This window comes from Armigeres subalbatus, chromosome 2 (assembly GCF_024139115.2).
Source record: "Armigeres subalbatus isolate Guangzhou_Male chromosome 2, GZ_Asu_2, whole genome shotgun sequence".
NCBI lineage: Eukaryota > Metazoa > Arthropoda > Insecta > Diptera > Culicidae > Armigeres > Armigeres subalbatus.
In genome coordinates, this window is record NC_085140.1 from 418,843,013 (window position 1) to 418,861,592 (window position 18,580).

Sequence of the window (18,580 nt, forward strand, 5' to 3'; positions counted from 1 at the left end):
GCTTTATTCTGAGAGTGCTTATAGTTTATGGAACAGTCTATATAAGCGTTTGAAATCTCGCCTAATTTCGTGATGGTCTTGAATTTCAAATTTTTTGTTCTACACTCTGTTCACACGATTATGCAATATGGATAACTTGATCTTCGGAGAATTAATACAAATAAAACACGTATAAAATTAGAACTATTATTTAAAAAAAAAATAAAGAAATTACCTTTTAAAAATGATTCATCCTAAACGTGTTATTTAGGTTAAATAATGACCAAGACATCATTTCATTTGTGTATGAGATCTTATTTTTAAACCCAGCCTTGTTTTAAATAAACTAATGATTAATTATTACATTACATGAAATCTGGACAATTTCTAATCTTCCAGCTCGGTCATCTGGAATCGAAGCTCGTTGACGGGTACACTAACCAGCGTAGAAGTTATCCTCAGTTCACCGTAGTTCCACCTGTACTCAAACAGACGGGTGATTCGCGAAATTATCATCTCCATCTCCAGCATGGCCAAGCGCCGACCAATGCATGTCCGTGCTCCAAACCCAAACGGCAAATTCAAGAACGGATGAGCATCCTTACCATTAGGATAGCCATCCTCCTGGAGCCAACGTTCTGGTAGGAACTCCTTGGCTCTCTCGACGAATCTCTCCTCATGATTCAGGATCATAGATGCCATGACAACATCGGTCTATGGCGAAATAATGAACAGATTAATTGCCTACCAACAATCACTCAATCATCTGGTCGTACCCCCTTCGGAATTTGATAGCCTTGTAGAACGAGATCCTTTCCAGCGGCACGCAAGTTTCCTGCGACTGGTGGACACAGACGTAGACCTTCCTTAATGCAAGCACGCAGATATGGAAGATTGCGCATGTTTTCAGGCGTCAACGGTGAATCTTTTTTGGGTAGAACTTTTCGAATTTCTTCCCGAAGTTTGGCTTGTTTATCCGGATTATTGGCCAAAAGATATAGGATTCCTGTAGCGCCCGAAGAGGTCTGTAATCAAATACCAATCATTAGGTGGAGCTTTAATTATTGACAGTCTGAATTTGCGCACCGTATCCACACCAGCCATCAACATATCGAATGCCATAACAATTGCGACATGTCGGTCTACCTTTAGCAGCTTTTCCAACACACTCTGAGTATCGTTCGGAGCTGAGGGATTCTTTTCCAATCTAATAACAGCGTCATCAACTTTGGTCATTACCAGACTATAAACAGATTTCAATAAGTACAAAAGCACGTCAACGGGATCGATGGATACCTACTCAGTTAGATTGTCCAGCGTGATCATCAGTTTTTTGAATGTCGGTGTCTTATAATATTTCCACACGGACGGCAGCACATCCAGCTGGTACGTTAGTTCGAAGAATTGACGAATATTGCTGACAATTAGATGAGCTTCTTCGGACTGCGAATCCTCCAAAACACCTAATCTGGTGTCCAAAGCCAGTACTCCCATCGTTTCCAATGCCCAGCGGTTCAACCACTGATTAAAATTTCCTGGCAGCTCATTCTTGTCATCACGAATTTTCAACATGCTGAATTGTTGGGGGAATGCATCCTAAGTAAATTCAAAATTATTGTATAGCTTCTACTCACATTTTCATGAACTCTTGTGTAACATCATCCAATTTGTCGACATACAGCTTGATCGTCTTTGGTTGAAGCATAACAGGATTGACCGCCGTACGGAAGTTCTGCCAATTTTCTCCATGCCTATAAAAGAATACCGATCAACCTGACCAATCGTTGTGGCATATCATTTGCATTCTTCTACTCACTCGGTCACCAGTCCACCATGACCCTTAAACACATCCGGTCTGACTTTCTGTCGATAGTGAACAAACGTATCGAAGAAACCTCGTCGTATGGGCCATTGACCTTCACTGCGAAAGAGGGTTTCGTAATCGTCCGGTCGGAAGCTCATCAGAACATCATTGCGTCCGAGAATGCCCGGCATCTTAACCAGATCACCATAATCCTCACGGAAGAGACGATGCATTTGAGGAAAGTTGGCATTATGGTAGCGGCCTTGAAAAAGCAAATAATTGAGAAATGATTTAAATCTTGCTTTACTATCCGTAGTTGCTACTCCTACAATACCAGATTAGTCGCTCTTACACAGAGAAGCGACAGAAGCTTGCTTGAGACCGACATTCTGCTCCAATGTTCGATGCACCAGAATATGAATTAATTTATGGAAAATGAGAAGATAACGGGACCCCCCTTAGCCGTGCGGTAAGACGCGCGGCTACAAAGCAAGACCATGCTGAGGGTGGCTGGGTTCGATTCCCGGTGCCACTCTAGGAAATTTTTGGATTGGAAATTGTCTCGACTTCCCTGGGCATAAAAGTATCATCGTGTTAGCCTCATGATATACAAATGCAAAAATGGAAACTAGGCTTGGAAACCTCGCAGTCAATAACTGTGGAAGTGCTTAATGAACACTAAGCTGCGAGGCGGCTCTGTCCCAGGGTGGAGATGTAATGCGAATTAGAAGAAGAAGAAGAGAAGATAACGATGATGCAGTCACTAGATCACCCAGATCATTCCAAACTATCGAACGATGTGAGCCAAAAAACAATACTATTGTAATTGTGAGTTCTGAGCTCTAGGACAATTTTGATGATAAAAAAATGTGAGACACACTTCCGAAAATTGGCCCAGTCGACCATTGCCTTCCGGAGTTATAAAAAAATTGGAAAAAAATAATACAAAACCGAAAGAAAAATGTTTTAGTGCATTCTCATGCATGCAATTTCGAACTCTCTTAGGTGCTTTTTTTGTTACATTTTATAATACACTAGTCGACTCGGCAGACGTTGTCCTGCATAGTATGCGAAAATGTGCGTTGTGAACTGCCTATGCAAAATTCCCTTACGATACGAATCCTTATTTTATCCTTATCGTGATTTTTGCATAAGGAAATATCATATAAAGCCGTCGGAAACTATGACGAAGGAACTGATGGAATGAACAAAATCCTTACATCCGTTCGAGTTATGCAAATACGAACACAGACCATTTCATTTTTATTTTATTGAGAAGAAAAAGAAGAAGATAGACGAGAAAGGCATTTCACTGCTAGGTAGGTGGGTGGGTTATTTGACTTTCTCGTACAACAAAGGTGCACCTAAAGGCTATACGATTACTCCAAAACAGAACTTTTGATAAAAATCCCGGAGACCCATAATGTCCGATGTACCGATCGACTCAGCTCGGTGATGATGTATGTATGTGTGGTGATGTGATGTCTGTATGTGTGTATGGATACGAAATTTGTAGACACACTTTTTAGAACTTGGCATTGTCGGAATTACTCGAAACAGGTTCCATTCGACTGGGTATCAGGTATCAGAACGGAGCACCAGGGGCACGTTCACCTCAATTTGGGAGATTTGTGCCATCGCCTTCACAGCCTTTTTCATCACACACCTGACGAAAAAGGAAGTGAACAAAAAGGAAAGGAATGTGGATGGGAGAACAAAGGGAAAGTTTGGAAAAGTGCCCTTGGGGCATACAACGGGTTATGAACAACAAAATACACTGAGGGTTCAGGTTTCTGAAGTCAATTTCACTAAGTAAGTGTTACCAAATATTTGGAAGCGCGATTGTGCATAGACTGGGCAGTTACATATTAGATAATAAGAAGTTCCATAATCGGATTCACAACTATCATAAACAGATGATTCAACACGTTGAATATTTGACATGTGATAGTTCAGTCGGCAGTGACCTGTCAAGGCTTTGACTAAGACACTGCAATTCTGTTTAGATAGATTAGCTAAAAAACTTTCAGTTCAATCAAAGATAATTGCCTATTTCCTAATCCCTGAACCACCTGACTTGGACGTTAAGAGATTTCTATGCGTCCAATTAGGGAATCTCGAGCTCGTTCAGTAGCCGCTAGGTTGCGAAGGCCGACGGATGTATACAATTTTGTTTGATGACATGCAACCAGACTACTCCGATGCCATTTGTATTGAGTGACAGCCCAAGAGTTGATCACTTGGATATTGGAAAAGCTGGCTCAGAACCAATAAAGTCATGTGATGCTCCATTACGAGCTAACTCATCAGTCAATTCGTTTCCAGATATGGAAGAATGACCAGGTACCCATATGAGGTGTAAAGTATTAACTGAATTCAGTTCCTCAATTTGAGTTCGACATGGGATTACTTACTTCGAGCTTGAGTTCGCCGAGGCGAGAGCTTTAATAGCTGCTTGGCTATCTGAACAGAAGTATATTACTTTGCCCATAATGCGTTGCTGCAGTGCAGATTGCACTCCACACATGATGGCAAATATTTCCGCTTGAAAGACAGCGCAGTGTGTACCCAGTGAGTGTTTTTTTTTTCTTGAGCAAGGGTAAACGGAAATCTGCAACCAGTCACCTGAGGAGGTACTCAGGTAGTGTGGGGATGGGTATGTCATGTAACTCTTACCCGACCACCCACCCCAAAACCCTTTCGCCAGTCCGTACCCCCGGCCCGCAATTAAGCAATACATCAGGGGGGGATTATTGAGAACGCTCACGCCTATGCTAACGCACTTGACGTCAATACACACAACATCGACTTCAAGAGTGGCTACCTCACCACCCGTCGATCGCAAGCTATGATAGTAACTTAACGGTCCGTATCATAATCTCACGTTGGAGACGAGCACCCCGACAACAACGACCGCGCGTGAACCGCAATGACCTCTATATCTACATACTGAGGTCCCCGCAGCCCACCCGCGACATGTTGGTTGTCTGGGTGAGCAAAGTGTTCACTGCATCACAGGTGCCCTTACTGCACTCGATGGTTTTGTTCAAGACGCCACCACCGCTGCAGTTTCGACATATTCTGTTGAGATGCTGTGTTCACCGCATTCCATATAGCTTCCTCCCAGCACATCCTCTCGACGAGGTTGTCCGGGGTTGTATCCATACCACTAATAAGCAGCATGGCATTGCGTTCTATCTCGAATCGCGGGCATGCGAACATCACATGCTCTGCCGATTCTACCTCACCTACACATTCAGGACACTCCGCAGAATCTGCGAAGCCAAACCTGTGTAGGAATTTCTTAAAGCAGCCATGTTCAGACAACACCTGTGTTAGGTGGAAGTTGACTTGACCATGCTTCCTATCAACCCAGTTGGACACATCTGGAATCAGTCTGTGGGTCCAACGACCTTTGACTGCGGTGTCCCATGCTCTTTGCCATTTGAGCAACGAAGCTGCTCTCTTGACACGTCGCACTTGCACCGAGTCCCTTTCGTTGTAGCACTCCACATCCTCCTCTAAGAGCATGTCGATCGGCATCATTCCAGCTATAACGCACACCGCCTCATATGATATGGTGCGATATGCGCTCGCGACACGTAAGCACATCAGCCGGTGTACTCTGATCAATTTCTTTACATTGTACTCGACTTCTAGTGCTACGGCCCATGCCGGCACGCCATAACGGATGATAGACAATGCTATGCCAGCTATCAGCCTACGCACTTGACTATGCACAGCCGATCTGTTGGACATCATTCGTGATAAAGATTTTATCGCCAATGAAGCCCACTGACATGCATAATCGACGTGGCTCATAAAATTGAGCTTATCATCGATCATCACGCCCAGATGCTTGAGAGACCTCACGGAGTTAACTGTGCTGGTCCCTACTCTTATTCTCGCCTGTTGCAACCCATGACGGTTATGCACTACCACGACTTCCGTCTTGTGATGTGCAAGGGACAACCGCCTCGAGTTGAGCCATTCCTCCATTCTGCCAATCGCGTATGAAGCCTTCAGTTCGACTTCATCGAGAGTGTCTCCTGTTACCTCTAGCATTACGTCATCCGCGAAGCCTTCTATTTTCACACCGGCCGGGAGACTTAGACTCGATCCCTGTGGAACACCCACGGACACTACGATCGGTTTTTGGCCAGCATCAGTGTCGTATAACAGCACCCTTTTCTGAAAATAGCTTTTCAGTATCCTGCACAGGTAATCCGGAACTCTCAATCGGTGCAGGAGTCAGCAATTGCTGCCCAGCTAGCATTGTTAAACGCGTTTTTACATCAAGTGTAATCAACGCGCAGTACCTAATACCTCTTCTGTTTAAACCTCTCGCTATCTTGGCCGTATCCGTTACCGCTCGAATTGCTTCGATGGTAGAACGGCCCTTACGGAAGCCATACTGGTTGCTGGATGAGCCACCAGCACACTCTGTATAAGCCGACAATCTATTCAGAATGCCTCTTTCTAGCAGCTTTCCAGCTGTGTCGAGTAGGCAAATTGGTCTGTATGCCGAAGGATCCCCCGGCTGTTTGCCAGGCTTCGGTAATAGCACCAATTTCTGCCGTTTCCATCGATCTGGGAAGTTTCCTTCGTCCATGCATCTCTTGAGGCAGCTCCTGAACATATCTGGATTGGCAAGAATGGCGTGTTTAAGGGCCAGGTTTGGAATACCATCCGGGCCTGGCGCCTTATTGAGCTTAAGTTTTCTTGCGGCTACGATAAGCTCTTCGTTAGTCACTAGCGGTACCACGTCAACTGATTCGTACGGTGTAGCGGGCCAGTTCGATGATTCATGCCTCGGAAACAACCCGTCGACTATTTTGGCCAACATCCCCGGAGATTTCTCAGGTGGCGTGGTGTTAGTTCTAGCCATCACCATCCTGTATGCATCTCCCCATGGATTGTCGTTTGCCATCCTGCACAGCCGCTCGAAGCAGGCTCTCTTACTACATTTGATCTCGTAGTTCAGAGCTCTGCTCGCTGTCTGGAACACCCTGCGTCTCTCGACCTTTTCAGCGTCTGTTCTGGCACGTCGCAGCCTTCTCTTTGCTCTAAGGCAGGTTCTACGAAGGTCTGCAATTGTGTCAGTCCACCAGTACGCTGGTTGCCGGTTTCCGGGGGTTTGGTCCTCCTAGACATCGTCACATCGCATGCACGGGTTAGTACATCGATTAACTCGTCGCCACTTAATCCCGTTGTTCGCGTCTCCCATCGTAGTGATTCCTCCAAGAGATCTGGGTTGAACTGCGAGGTGCGCCATCCTAGATCGGCTTTGCCGATCCGCCTTGTGGTTGCTACGGGGGTATACCGGATCATAAAACGAATTTCCTGATGATCGCTGGAGGTATGCCCCTCATGAACCTCCCATTCTGGCTCCACCGTCCATCCCGCGCTGCAGAAGGTCACATCGATGCATGAATCACCGCTCGGTCCCCTGAACGTTGGCACTTGGCCTTCATTCAGCAGGACTACGTTCAATACCGCTAGCGACTCTAGCAGGGTATGACCTCTGGCGTTTGTGGACCGGAATCCCCAGTCCACTGCCCACGCATTGAAGTCGCCTGCTACAACTAACGGTTTTAAGCCAGTTAGTTTTGCTGCAAGAATATCCACTACCCTAGTAAACTGCACTATACTCCACCTGGGAGGACAGTAGCAGCTACAAAAGTAAACACCGTTTACCTTTGCTATAACGAAACCCTCATCGTCAGGTGATGATACTATCTCCTGGATGGGATATCGCCCGCAAGTCCAGATGGCCACCATCTGAGACTTATCCGCAATCCAACTACCGTTACCGGCAGGGATGCGGTATGGATCGGACAGCAAGGCTACATCAGCTTTACACTCAGTAACCGACTGTTGTAGCAGCAATTGAGCCGCCTCGCAGTGGTTCAGGTTAAGCTGTATTACCTGCGTGTCTGGATCCTTCTAGAGGCCGGACAAGCCTGGACACCGGTGAGGTGTCTGTTGTCTGTACCCGGGGGACAGATCAGACACCTTGGTGCAGCCTGACAGGTGCGAGCTTGGTGGCCTTCAGCTCCACACCTACGGCATAGCTTACTGCGATCAGGTCCTTTACAGTCATAAGACTTATGACCGTTGCCAAGACACCTGAAACAGGTCTGAAACGGTTGGCTTATACTTAGCGGACATACCGACCAACCCACTTTCAGTTTAGCCTTATCCATTACCTTTTTGGCCTCAGCCTGAGGTACTTGGAATGAGGCAACCTGCATTCCCGCGAAGCTTTTGCGTAACCGAACCGTAGATTCCTGGATCTCGACATTGCACTGATCTCTCAGTGCGTCGACCAGGTCTCTAGCCTCGGTTACTTCATCCAGGCCCTTGCACTGGATGTTCGAAACTGGACATAGGGCTCTTACTTGAACCCCATCGCCCAGGACTTCCTCCGTCAACTTTTTGTACTCAGAACTCTTCTGAGCAGCATCCCGCTTCAAGACGAGAATCATCTCGCCTCTCCGCGTCCTTCGGATGCAGTTGACATCCTCTTCTAGGCCAGCGAGTTTGTCATTAACTCTCATGGCCTTCAAGACTTCGGCGTAGCTCTTGTCGTCAGTACTGACGATAATCGCCTCACCTCTGTCTTTACGCTTACCACTGACATTGGAAGGCTCACCCGTCTTCTTCTGGGCTCTACCCTTCTTAACAGTGGCGCGTATCGCGTACCCAGTGAGTGGGACTGTTCCAATGTCAGCTCACGCGAATAGACGCCTGCACCTGCTCTATCTTCGAGGAGGGAGCCGCCAGTGTAACAAACAATGCTGTCCGACATACTTCTCTCCAAATAGCCATATGTCCACTCATCCCGCGAGGGGAATTGTGTTGAAAATGTCCTATAAGGAAAACTACTAACGTGTGTGAGATCACTTGGAGCAAGGAAAATATTGTCCCAATTAACCATAAGCGGTAACAACAAAGTGTGTGTAGAACTGCGGTTTGCAGGATTCTCTTCCATAAAACCGAGTACCCATAGTCGGTAAGTACAAGAAAATGCTTCTTTTTTTAGATGTATGTGTAGTGGGGCCACGTCAAAGAGAACTTCGAGAGCAGCCGTGGGAGTTGAAGAGAACGCAGCAGTCTTTGCCATTAGGCACATCCTTTGAAGATGGCCTAATTTAGACTGAATTGTCCTCACTTCCCCCTTTTGCCACCACATAAGACATCCATAAGCCAAAATTGGTTGTAGAACTGTTATGTAAATGTATTTGTAAAACCATTTGATACATTTAGGTTAAGAACCCAAATTTTACAAGTAGCTACCAATGTTAGGCATTCATTGGTGAATCATGAACGCCATTATTGAGTAAGCTCAAAAGCTAAATTAAGCTCTGCAGCGAGATTCCACAAAAGTGAAGATAATACTTCCCCTTGGCTTAACGTAATGTCGAGTAGAGATATTGATTTTGAAACATCTGTTGAATCCGTTTGGTTATAATATTAGGTAGCTCATGACAACGTGCGACTTCCAATACATATGGCATCGAAACACGTTATCAAAAGGACCCTCAATAGGTATCTTATTTTTGCATGATTGCTTTTGAGCGAATGCTTTCTCGATATCATAAACAACCTTGTTTAAAATAGTCACGATGACTTTCCAAATGTCGAACAATCAACACGTATGTGATGATCGATAGTGCATTCTGAGAAATTCGTTCAAAAGGAATGAGGGTCTAATACTCTTTGGTTCTTCATACGAAGCATGTTATTCGTTTGGGATGAACTTGACAGTGATTCCCCGCAAGATACGGGAATATACTTACCTACCTGGATACCCGGTTGGCTACAGCATCGATACACCTATGCCTGGCATATTGTAGAGATCCACCACCGTCGGTCTTGGGCGATGTTCCTCCAGTTTCCCCGAGCGTTTAGGGTCCCCAGTCCCCACGAAGTCGCCGGCCCCTATTTGGTTCTTTGTTGAATACTGTTTTCGCTATTCTTTCTTCCGACATTCGCACCTTCTGACCAGCCAACTGTAGTCTGCCGTATTTTAGACGATTCACAATATTTTTATTTTTGTATACTTGATACAGCTCATGATTCATGCGTCTGCGCCACACATTATTTTCTAGTTTCCCTCCGAGTATTGTATGCAGCACTTTTCGCTCGAAAACCTCGAAAGAACTTCGGTCCGCCTCTTTTAACGTCTATTGTTCATGTCCATATAGGGCCACTGGTAGAATCAGAGTTTTGTATAAAGCAAATTTCGTTTCCGGGACCTAAGGTGGTAATGTAATCCGTAAAAGCCCCTTTTCACACAGCCAGCAATACGTCTTTTTATTTCGCGGGAAACATCATTGTCACATGTCTCAAGTGTTCCAAGGTAAACAAATTCTTCAACAACTTCAAACACTAGGTCTTCCTCTTTCTCTACCTGCCATCATGTACTTGGAAGAGTTAATGGTTAAGCTTATCATCGCCTTCTACCTCTTCAGTGGGACAAAAGCCTCCACTACTGCTCTGCGATCCCGCAAAGCCTAGGAGCATCCTAATAGTGCCCTCGAGGGCAAAGTTGAACAACAAATTCGAAAGTGAATCACCCTGCTTCAATCTGTCTAAGGTCACAAACGAGGTTGACACTTCGTCTGCAATCCGAATACTTGATTTCGAGCCATCCAACGCTGCACGTATCGCCGGAAAATCATATTCGGACATTATCTGCTACAGTTCATTTCATTTCACTGAATCGTACGCTGATCCGTCGTTCATCGACCCTCACGAAAACCTGCCTGGTTTTTGTTGACGAAGGACTCCTCAATCGGTCTCAGTCTGTTAAACTGGATACACGACAGAATTTTGTACTCCGAGTTCAGAAGGGTAATCCCGCGGTAATCGGAACAATCTAGTCTGTGCCCTTTTTGTATAGATTGGACATATGATGCCATCCAACCAGCCGGCAGGCAGTTCTTCATCCTCCCATATTTTCTGGATAATGTGGTGGACTGATTGATGCAGCTGCTCACTTTCGTGCTTGAGAAGCACGACCGGGATTTCGTCCTTCCTAGCTGCTTTACTGTTTTTCAGCTCGTTTAGAGCCTTCTTTACCGCGTCCAGCGTTGGTGGTTCCACAGCTTGACTGTCGCCGACTATGTCCATCCTTCTTCTTAATACACCTTCGTGTTCACCGTTCAACGAATATTCGAAGAGCTCCTTCCACCTGGCTGCCATCATAGTCTTGCCTGTCAGAAAATTCCTCTCACAGTCATTGCACATGGCGGGCACTTTCGCAGTTATGCTGCCCGCCATTGACAGTTGCGTAAAAGCTCCGCATATCATTTCTATCCATGCTCTCCTGCGCTTCAGCTACCACAATCTCTTAGTGTTGCCTTTTTTCTGCGGTGGATTCGTTTCTCTTCTGCCCGTGCTACACTGTACCGCTCTCTGTTGGAACGGGTACGATCCACCAGCATTCGGCTCCTAGCAACATTTTTCTCGTTCGTCACTCGTTGGCATTCCTGTTCAAACCAACCATTTCGTTGGCGTCGCAGTGCAGTGCCTAACACTTTCTACGCTGTTGTAGTCACAGCTTTGTGGATATGTTCCCACAATCTGTTGACGTCGCCAGATCCGGTAGCATCTCCTATCCGCTCGTCCAGCTTTTGGTAGTACTGTTCAGCAACTTCATCAACTGGCAAGCGTTGGATATTAAAACGCCCAAGGTAGTGATCCGAGTCAATGTTCGGGCCTCTGAAAGACCTTACAGCTATAACATCCGAGAAATGCCGTCAGTCGATCAGCACATAGTCTATCTGTGAACAAGTGTCTCCACTGGGATGTTGCCCGGCGTATTTGCGGATATTCTTACGTACAAAGTAGGTACTGCTGATTGCCATCCCTCAAGCAGCAGCAAAGGTCACGGCGGAATAAAGGCCTTTCGTACCAATGACAGGGCGCAAGAAACTTCCTCTTCCGATGTGCGCATTCCAGATGACAATCTTTACATCGTATGTTGGGCACTCTCTGTAGGTCTTATCAAGGCTCTTATAGAACGCATCTTTCACGCCATCCGGTTTATCCTTTCATTGGGAAATAGATGCTGATCAGGCTACAGTTGAAGAATTCACCCTTCATACTCAAGACTCAAATTCGGTCGCTTATCGGCTTCCACCGAATAACACGCTTCATCTGCTTACCGATCACCATGAAGCTAACTCCATGTTCTGCTCTGTCACCGCCGCTATAGTAGATGTGGTACTTGAATGAAGTGTGAGCTATGTGATTCACCGCCCGGAATTTATGTTCTCCAGTTCTGGGCCACCATATTTCCTGGATTGCTGCCACACACACGCCAACCTTCTGCAGCTTACGAACCAGAAGCCCAACACGTGCGGGTTCATTAAAAAATCTCTCTTTCCAAAATCCAACTTTCCAATCGTTGTCCTTCATTCGTTGTCGGGTCTGTTGCCGTTGAATCAATCCGTTTGCTCTACTTTTGCCTTTCTTGGTAACTGTAGAATATTCGGTTGAATACTTTACCAGGATTTCGCTACCTACATCGCGTTGAAAGGGCTGCCTTCTCGATGCTGGCAGGATGCAGCATGGTGTGCAGAGTTTTCCTTATAGTCCCTCGCTGGCACTCGGGCGATGATCAGCCGCTCCTAACATGGGGAACCGACACTGTTGAGATCCACTCCTAACATCGAGAACTGACGCTCGATCACATTTGCACCTCCGGAGGGGAGCAAATGCACCCTTTGCTGTCAGCATACGACCATTGGGTTGACTACCCGATCTTCCCTACGCTTGCTCGTATCCCGGCCATCGCCACGAGGACGTAGGGGTAAGAGTTGCTGGCCAAGGACCGCGAAATGGGGTCTATTTTATTCTTTCAGATACGCATTACCCAGCATTTGCTATGCCAGTAAAATCGAGTTAGGGGTATTCAATATGCGAAATTATTCAGTTTTTCAAAATTGATTTAAAATAGTCTCCGTGCACTAAAAATCATGAAGTTTCGAATTTAGACTCAATTTTAATAATAGATTCACTATATGTTATGATCGCAGCAGGGACTATGTCCAAGGGCTTGACGATCTCTCCCCAGGCCATCTGCGAGTTGTGGGGCTTGCCTAGGATGTGGTGGGGTTTGACAGTGGGCCCTGTTAAATTCCTATAATAAGTTGCATGTATCCGCAAGTAGGCCCCACCAAAGCGACCGTGTGCCACTCAAAGCGCACAAGCCCAAGTCCTGGTGTTAGGTGGGACGCTAAACAGCCCTGACACGACGGCCCTCCGACGAGACAGGAGGTTTGTGCAGGCTCAATAAGCCGCCTGGAAAACCAATAATTAGAAAGTGTGGAAAAGCGGGCATCGAGCGGCTACCTTCTACTAAAGCTGTGGCTGTGGCACCACCAACGAGCTGGGAACCGGCTTTATAGTGCTGGGTAAGATGCGCCAACGCGTGATTGGGTGGCAGCCAATCAACGTAATGATGTGCAAGCTGAGGTTTAAAGGCCGTTTCTTCAACTATAGCATCATCAACGTGCACTGCCCACACGAAGGGGGACCCGACGACGAGAAAGAAGTGTTCTACGCACAGCTGGAGCAGACATACGATGGATGCCCACTGCAGGACGTCAAAATCGTCATCGGTGACATGAACGCTCAGGTAGGAAGGGAGGAAATGTATAGACCGGTCATCGGACCGGATAGTCTGCACACCGTACGAATGATAACGGCCAACGATGCATAAACTTCGCAGCCTCCCGCGGAATGGTAGTCCGAAGCACCTTCTCTCCCCTGGAACCAAGAAACAGAAAACCAAATCCAACACGTTCTAATCGACGGTAAATTCTTCTGACATCACAAACGACCGCAGTGTGAATATTGAATCCGACCACTACCTCGTTGCAGTATGCCTGCGCTCAAAACTCTCGACTGTGTACAACACGCGTCGAAGTCGGACGCCGCGGCTTAACATTGGGCGGCTACAAGACGGTGGACTAGCCCAAGAATACGCGCAAAAGCTGGAAGTGGCACTCCCAACGGAAGAGCAGCTAGGCGCAGCGTCTCTTGAAGATGGCTGGAGAGATATTCGATCCGCCATTGGTAGCACCGCAACCGCTGCACTTGGCACGGTGCCCCCGGATCAGAGAAACGACTGGTATGACGGCGAATGTGAGCAGTTAGTAGAAGAGAGAAGAATGCAGCATGGGCGAAATTGCTGCAACACCGCACGAGGGCGAACGAGGCACGATATAAACATGCGCGGAACAGACAAAATCCGATTTTCCGGAGGAAAAAGCGTCAGCGTCGAGACCGTGAAGAGACGGAGCAACTGTACCGCGCTAATAACACACGAAACTTGTCATAAGACGAGTTTGTACAATCCCATTTAATTCCACCACTTAATTGTATCTTGACAGATACGTATTTCGACCTCAACAGTAAGGCCGTCTTCAGTGTCTCGTACTTGACTCGAGTCAAGTCAAGTCGAGTCAAGTACGAGACACTGAAGACGGACTTACTGTTCAGGTCGAAATACGTATCTTTCAATATACAATTAAGTGGTGGAATTAAATGGGATTGTACAAACTTGTCTTATGACAAGTGAAGATATTCCACTAAAAAGCTCAAAATAATTTTCTTAACACACGAAAGTTCTATGAGAAGTTAAACCGTTCACGTAAGGATCACGTGCCACAGCCTGATATGTGTAAGGACATAAACGGGAACCTTCTTATGAACCAGCGTGAGGTGATCCGAAGGTGGCGGCAGCACTACGAAGAGCACCTGAATAGCGATGTGGCAGACGAAGATGGCTGTATGGTGATGGACCTGGGGGAACGCGCGCAGGACATAATTCTACCAGCTCCGGATCTCCAGGAAATCCAGGAGAAAATTGGCCGGCTGAAGAACAACGTAGCCCCTGGGGTTGACCAACTACCAGGAGAGCTATTGAAACACGGTGGTGAGGCACTGGCTAGAGCGCTGCACTGGGTCATTACCAAGGTTTGGGAGTAGGAAGTTTTGCCGCAGGAGTGGATGGAATGTCGTGTGTCCCATCTACACAAAGGGCGATAAGCTGGATTGTAGCAACAACCGCGCAATCACATTGCTGAACGTCGCCTACAAGGTACTCTCCCAAATTTTATGCCGTCGACTAGCACCAATTGCAAGAGAGTTCGTGGGGCAGTACCAGGCGGGTTTTATGGGCGAACGCTCCACCACGGATCAGGTGTTCGCCATTCGCCAAGTACTGCAGATATGCCGCGAATACAACGTGCCCACACATCATCTATTCATCGACTTCAAAGCCGCACATGATACAATCGATCGGGACCAGCTATGGCAGCTAATGCACGAACACGGATTTCCCTTCGAAACGCGTAGAGGGTTACGGCAATGTGATGGTCTTTCGTGTCTGCTATTCAACATCGCTTTGGAAGGGTAATACGAAGAGCAGGGATTAACACGAGTGGTAAAATTTTCAATAAGTCCGTCCAGCTATTTGGCTTCGCCGACAACATAGATATTATGGCACGAAACTTTGAGAAGATGAAGGAAGCCTACATCAGACTGAAGAGGGAAGCCAAGGGGATCGGACTAGTCATCAACACGTCGAAGACGAAGTACATGATAGGAAGAGGTTCAAGAGAAGACAATGTGAGCCACCCACCGCGAGTTTGCATCGGTGGTGACGAAATCGAGGTGGTAGAAGAATTTGTGTACTTGGGCTCACTGGTGACCGCCGAAAATGATACCAGCAGAGAAATTTGGAGACGCATAGTGGCTGGAAATCGTACGTACTTTGGACTCCGCAAGATCAAATAGAGTTCGCCGCCGTACCAAACTGACAACCTACAAAACGCTCATTAGACCGGTAGTCCTCTATGGACACGAGACCTGGACGATGCTCGTGGAGGACCAACGCTCACTTGGAGTTTTCGAAAGGAAAGTGCTGCGTACCATCTATGATGGGGTGCAGATGGCGGACGGTACGTGGAGGAGGCGAATGAACCACGAGTTGCATCAGCTGTTTGGAGAACCATCCATCGTTCACACCGCGAAAATCGGACGACTGCGGTGGGCCGGGCACGTAGCAAGAATGTTGGACAGTAATCCGGTGAAAATGGTTCTCGACAACGATCCGACGGGCACAAGAAGGCGAGGTGTGCAGCGGGCAAGGTGGATCGATCAGGTGGAAGATGACTTGCGGACCCTCCGTAGACTGCGTGGTTGGCGACGTGTAGCCATGGACCGAGTCGAATGGAGAATACTCTTATATACCGCACAGGCCAATTCGGCCTTAGTCTGAATAAATGAAATAAATATGTTATGATCGCAATACCCCTAAAAACCCAATTGGCGGATATAGAAAAGCCTTCAATGAATAATTGTGGAAATGCTAATAGAACACTAAGCAGGCAAGTTCCAGTTGGAATGTCGAGCCATTGTTGAAGAATACAGAAAAAATTGCCTAGTTCATTGAGCTGAGTCAATTATTGGTGTATATTAATGTGGGTATCCGAGCTGTACAACTTTATTATACGAAAAGATACCTACAATTTGAAATAATGAACAGAACTGTTTTCTCTCAGTTTTAAATTGGTCTTTCACAGAAATCATAATGCCCATGATTCATATACCTTGCGTTATCAGCGAAATGATAACACTATAAATCCCACTTATCACAGTATGGTTTATAAGCAAGATTTGCATTTTAACACTACCACACCATCATTCATTATTGGATCGAATTCTAACTAGCTAACATTAAACGATATCTGTTCCATCAACAGCTTTAGAAATATGAATACAAACTCAAAAGCTAGTAAAAAAACATACCCTCGAATTGCGGACACATGTGATTTCTAAATAAGTTTCACGCCATCGCAATGAGGAAAATGAATAAATTTTATTATATGTAGTTTGAAAAATTAGACAAGTGAAGGTGAATTCTATCGTAATGATATTTTGTAACGAAATTCTACATTAAATGCTTTTATTTATAAAAAGTTTCTTTTATTAATTGACTACTAATATGATTGTTCAGAATAATCCATCAGGGTTAGTCTATCTTCATCTTTAAAGCGCCATTGTGTTTTGATTATATGTACGTATTTCTTGATGAGTCAAAAATCATCAGAACTCACAAAAAATGTTTGTTTTCATTTTTTATATCCGCTACCAGTCATGAGCCTTTATCGCCGCAATCACACATTGGATCTACCACATCCATGCACGATATACGCTACAGCGAGCAAAACACACGCTCTTGCTACATGGTGGTGTGAATGAATTGCTTAAATTATCACTCTCCGTTATGTTTCAAACCACAGTACCACGCTTGGAGCAAGGTGTTCACGAGCAAATTGTGCCTTCTTGTGCTACCACCTGACCTAGTTTCTGCCATTGTTCGTGACCCAATGATTTCCTTCGAAATACATTTTATTTTCATCGTATGGATATTTTCCCTAACTACTCGGCCCTTTGACTCACTTCTATCGTATACACCCATGCCGAATAGAGACACGCGTCAGATAGAGTGAGTAACGAAAATGACCTTGCTCACGAACTTGACTTACCTCCCGGGGCAAAATTTTTCAGCATCTCAAACACTCCAGGGCCGGGAATTTTGCTGTAGGGCAGGGCACTGTCCCATTCCTGGTCACGGGCATCGTCCGCAGCGCTATCAATTGTTGCAGCCTGGGCCTGAGTACTACGGAACCGAACCGTACTGACCACTAAAGAGTTGTTCACTTTCACCGCTTGGCGCAGCATGTTTGCGTTCAACTTGCGAAACCTTCTTCAACCGGACTGACTTGGAGTGAGGAACGTTTGCAAATGAAATTATCCGGCGACTGGTCGTTTAATATCTCACCGTGCCAAGTGGAAGAATAAACCCCCTTTGATTAGGTGCGATTTGGGTTATCAGCTACCTCGGTCAAACTGATATGGATCCAGTGGTATCGATTACAGCAAGATATCGGCCTGACAGCAGCGGGAGCAGTACTGCGAACTAGTGCGAACCACAACAACGACAACGCGATGCGGAGATCGCGAATCGGAACACCAGTCATCATAGTCATTATCTTCATTACCCTTGCCCGGATGGATGACATTGAACTTTTTTTTCGGTGGTCGCAGTTTCTGTTTTGTGGACGCGTGATCGCTTGGCTCCTAGTATTTGTGCGCTACGCATCTCGAGTCCACCAGCAGAGTCCGGCATCAACACAGCTGTCGCCGTGGAATATGGTGTGGTGTATTGACGATTTGAAGTGTTTTCAGCGCAGGTTGCTTTTGATATCCACGACGCAAAAGCTGACTTCTACCAGTTGTGTGGGTTTATTCACGCGTTTGTTTGGTTTGATATCTTCATTGCCTGATTGTTGGTGGTTTGTTTATAATATGCAGCCTATGAGATGTAAAACGGAGAAGTTATTGTAAAAAAAAACACCGGTTATTTTTATTGCATAAAGGTGTATTTTTGCTTATGAGTCGTATGAACGATTCCCCATAGAACTTCAAGAATGTCGAGTCCATTATGAGATACTGCAGAGAACCTTACTGTAGAGGAAGAAATACGTATCTGTAAAGTAAGACGCCTCATTGAATAATTTTGTATTAAAGAAAACAGACACCGAGTCAGATCAGAGTAAGCTCTGACTGGAAGAGGACGGAACCTCCTTTAAACTCGATTGAAAACCGCAATGCGACAGTTCAGAAGTCAGTTGGAAGGAAAATCAAAATTTTTCGAAAGGCGAATGGATCCCGAATGCTTCTTCTTCTTCTTATTGGCATTACATCCCCACA

General features: G+C 46.0%; 1 protein-coding gene across 1 annotated transcript; it reads right to left on the minus strand.

The window, feature by feature from the left end:
• Positions 1-263: 263 nt before the first annotated feature.
• Positions 264-18,090, minus strand: LOC134213424 (cytochrome P450 CYP12A2-like). The gene is made up of 7 exons (XM_062692471.1): positions 17,353-18,090; positions 1,796-2,045; positions 1,614-1,730; positions 1,280-1,552; positions 1,066-1,222; positions 756-1,004; positions 264-693 (listed from the first exon to the last, which is right to left on the minus strand). The coding sequence occupies exons 1-7, from the start codon at positions 17,546-17,548 to the stop codon at positions 367-369; spliced, it is 1,569 nt and encodes a 522-aa protein (XP_062548455.1). The 5' UTR covers positions 17,549-18,090; the 3' UTR covers positions 264-366.
• Between the last annotated feature and the right edge of the window lie 490 nt (positions 18,091-18,580).

What these genes read in the sequence shown, in the direction of transcription:
- LOC134213424 (XM_062692471.1), bottom strand. Translation starts at nt 17,548, where the DNA reads ATGCTGCGCCAAGCGGTGAAAGTGAACAACTCTTTAGTGGTCAGTACG. An exon ending in ACGCTGGACAATCTAACTGA is followed by an intron (nt 1,223 to 1,279) that starts GTAGGTATCCAT and finishes ATCTGTTTATAG; the next exon opens with TCTGGTAATGACCAAAGTTG. An exon ending in TGATGGCTGGTGTGGATACG is followed by an intron (nt 1,005 to 1,065) that starts GTGCGCAAATTC and finishes ATTTGATTACAG; the next exon opens with ACCTCTTCGGGCGCTACAGG.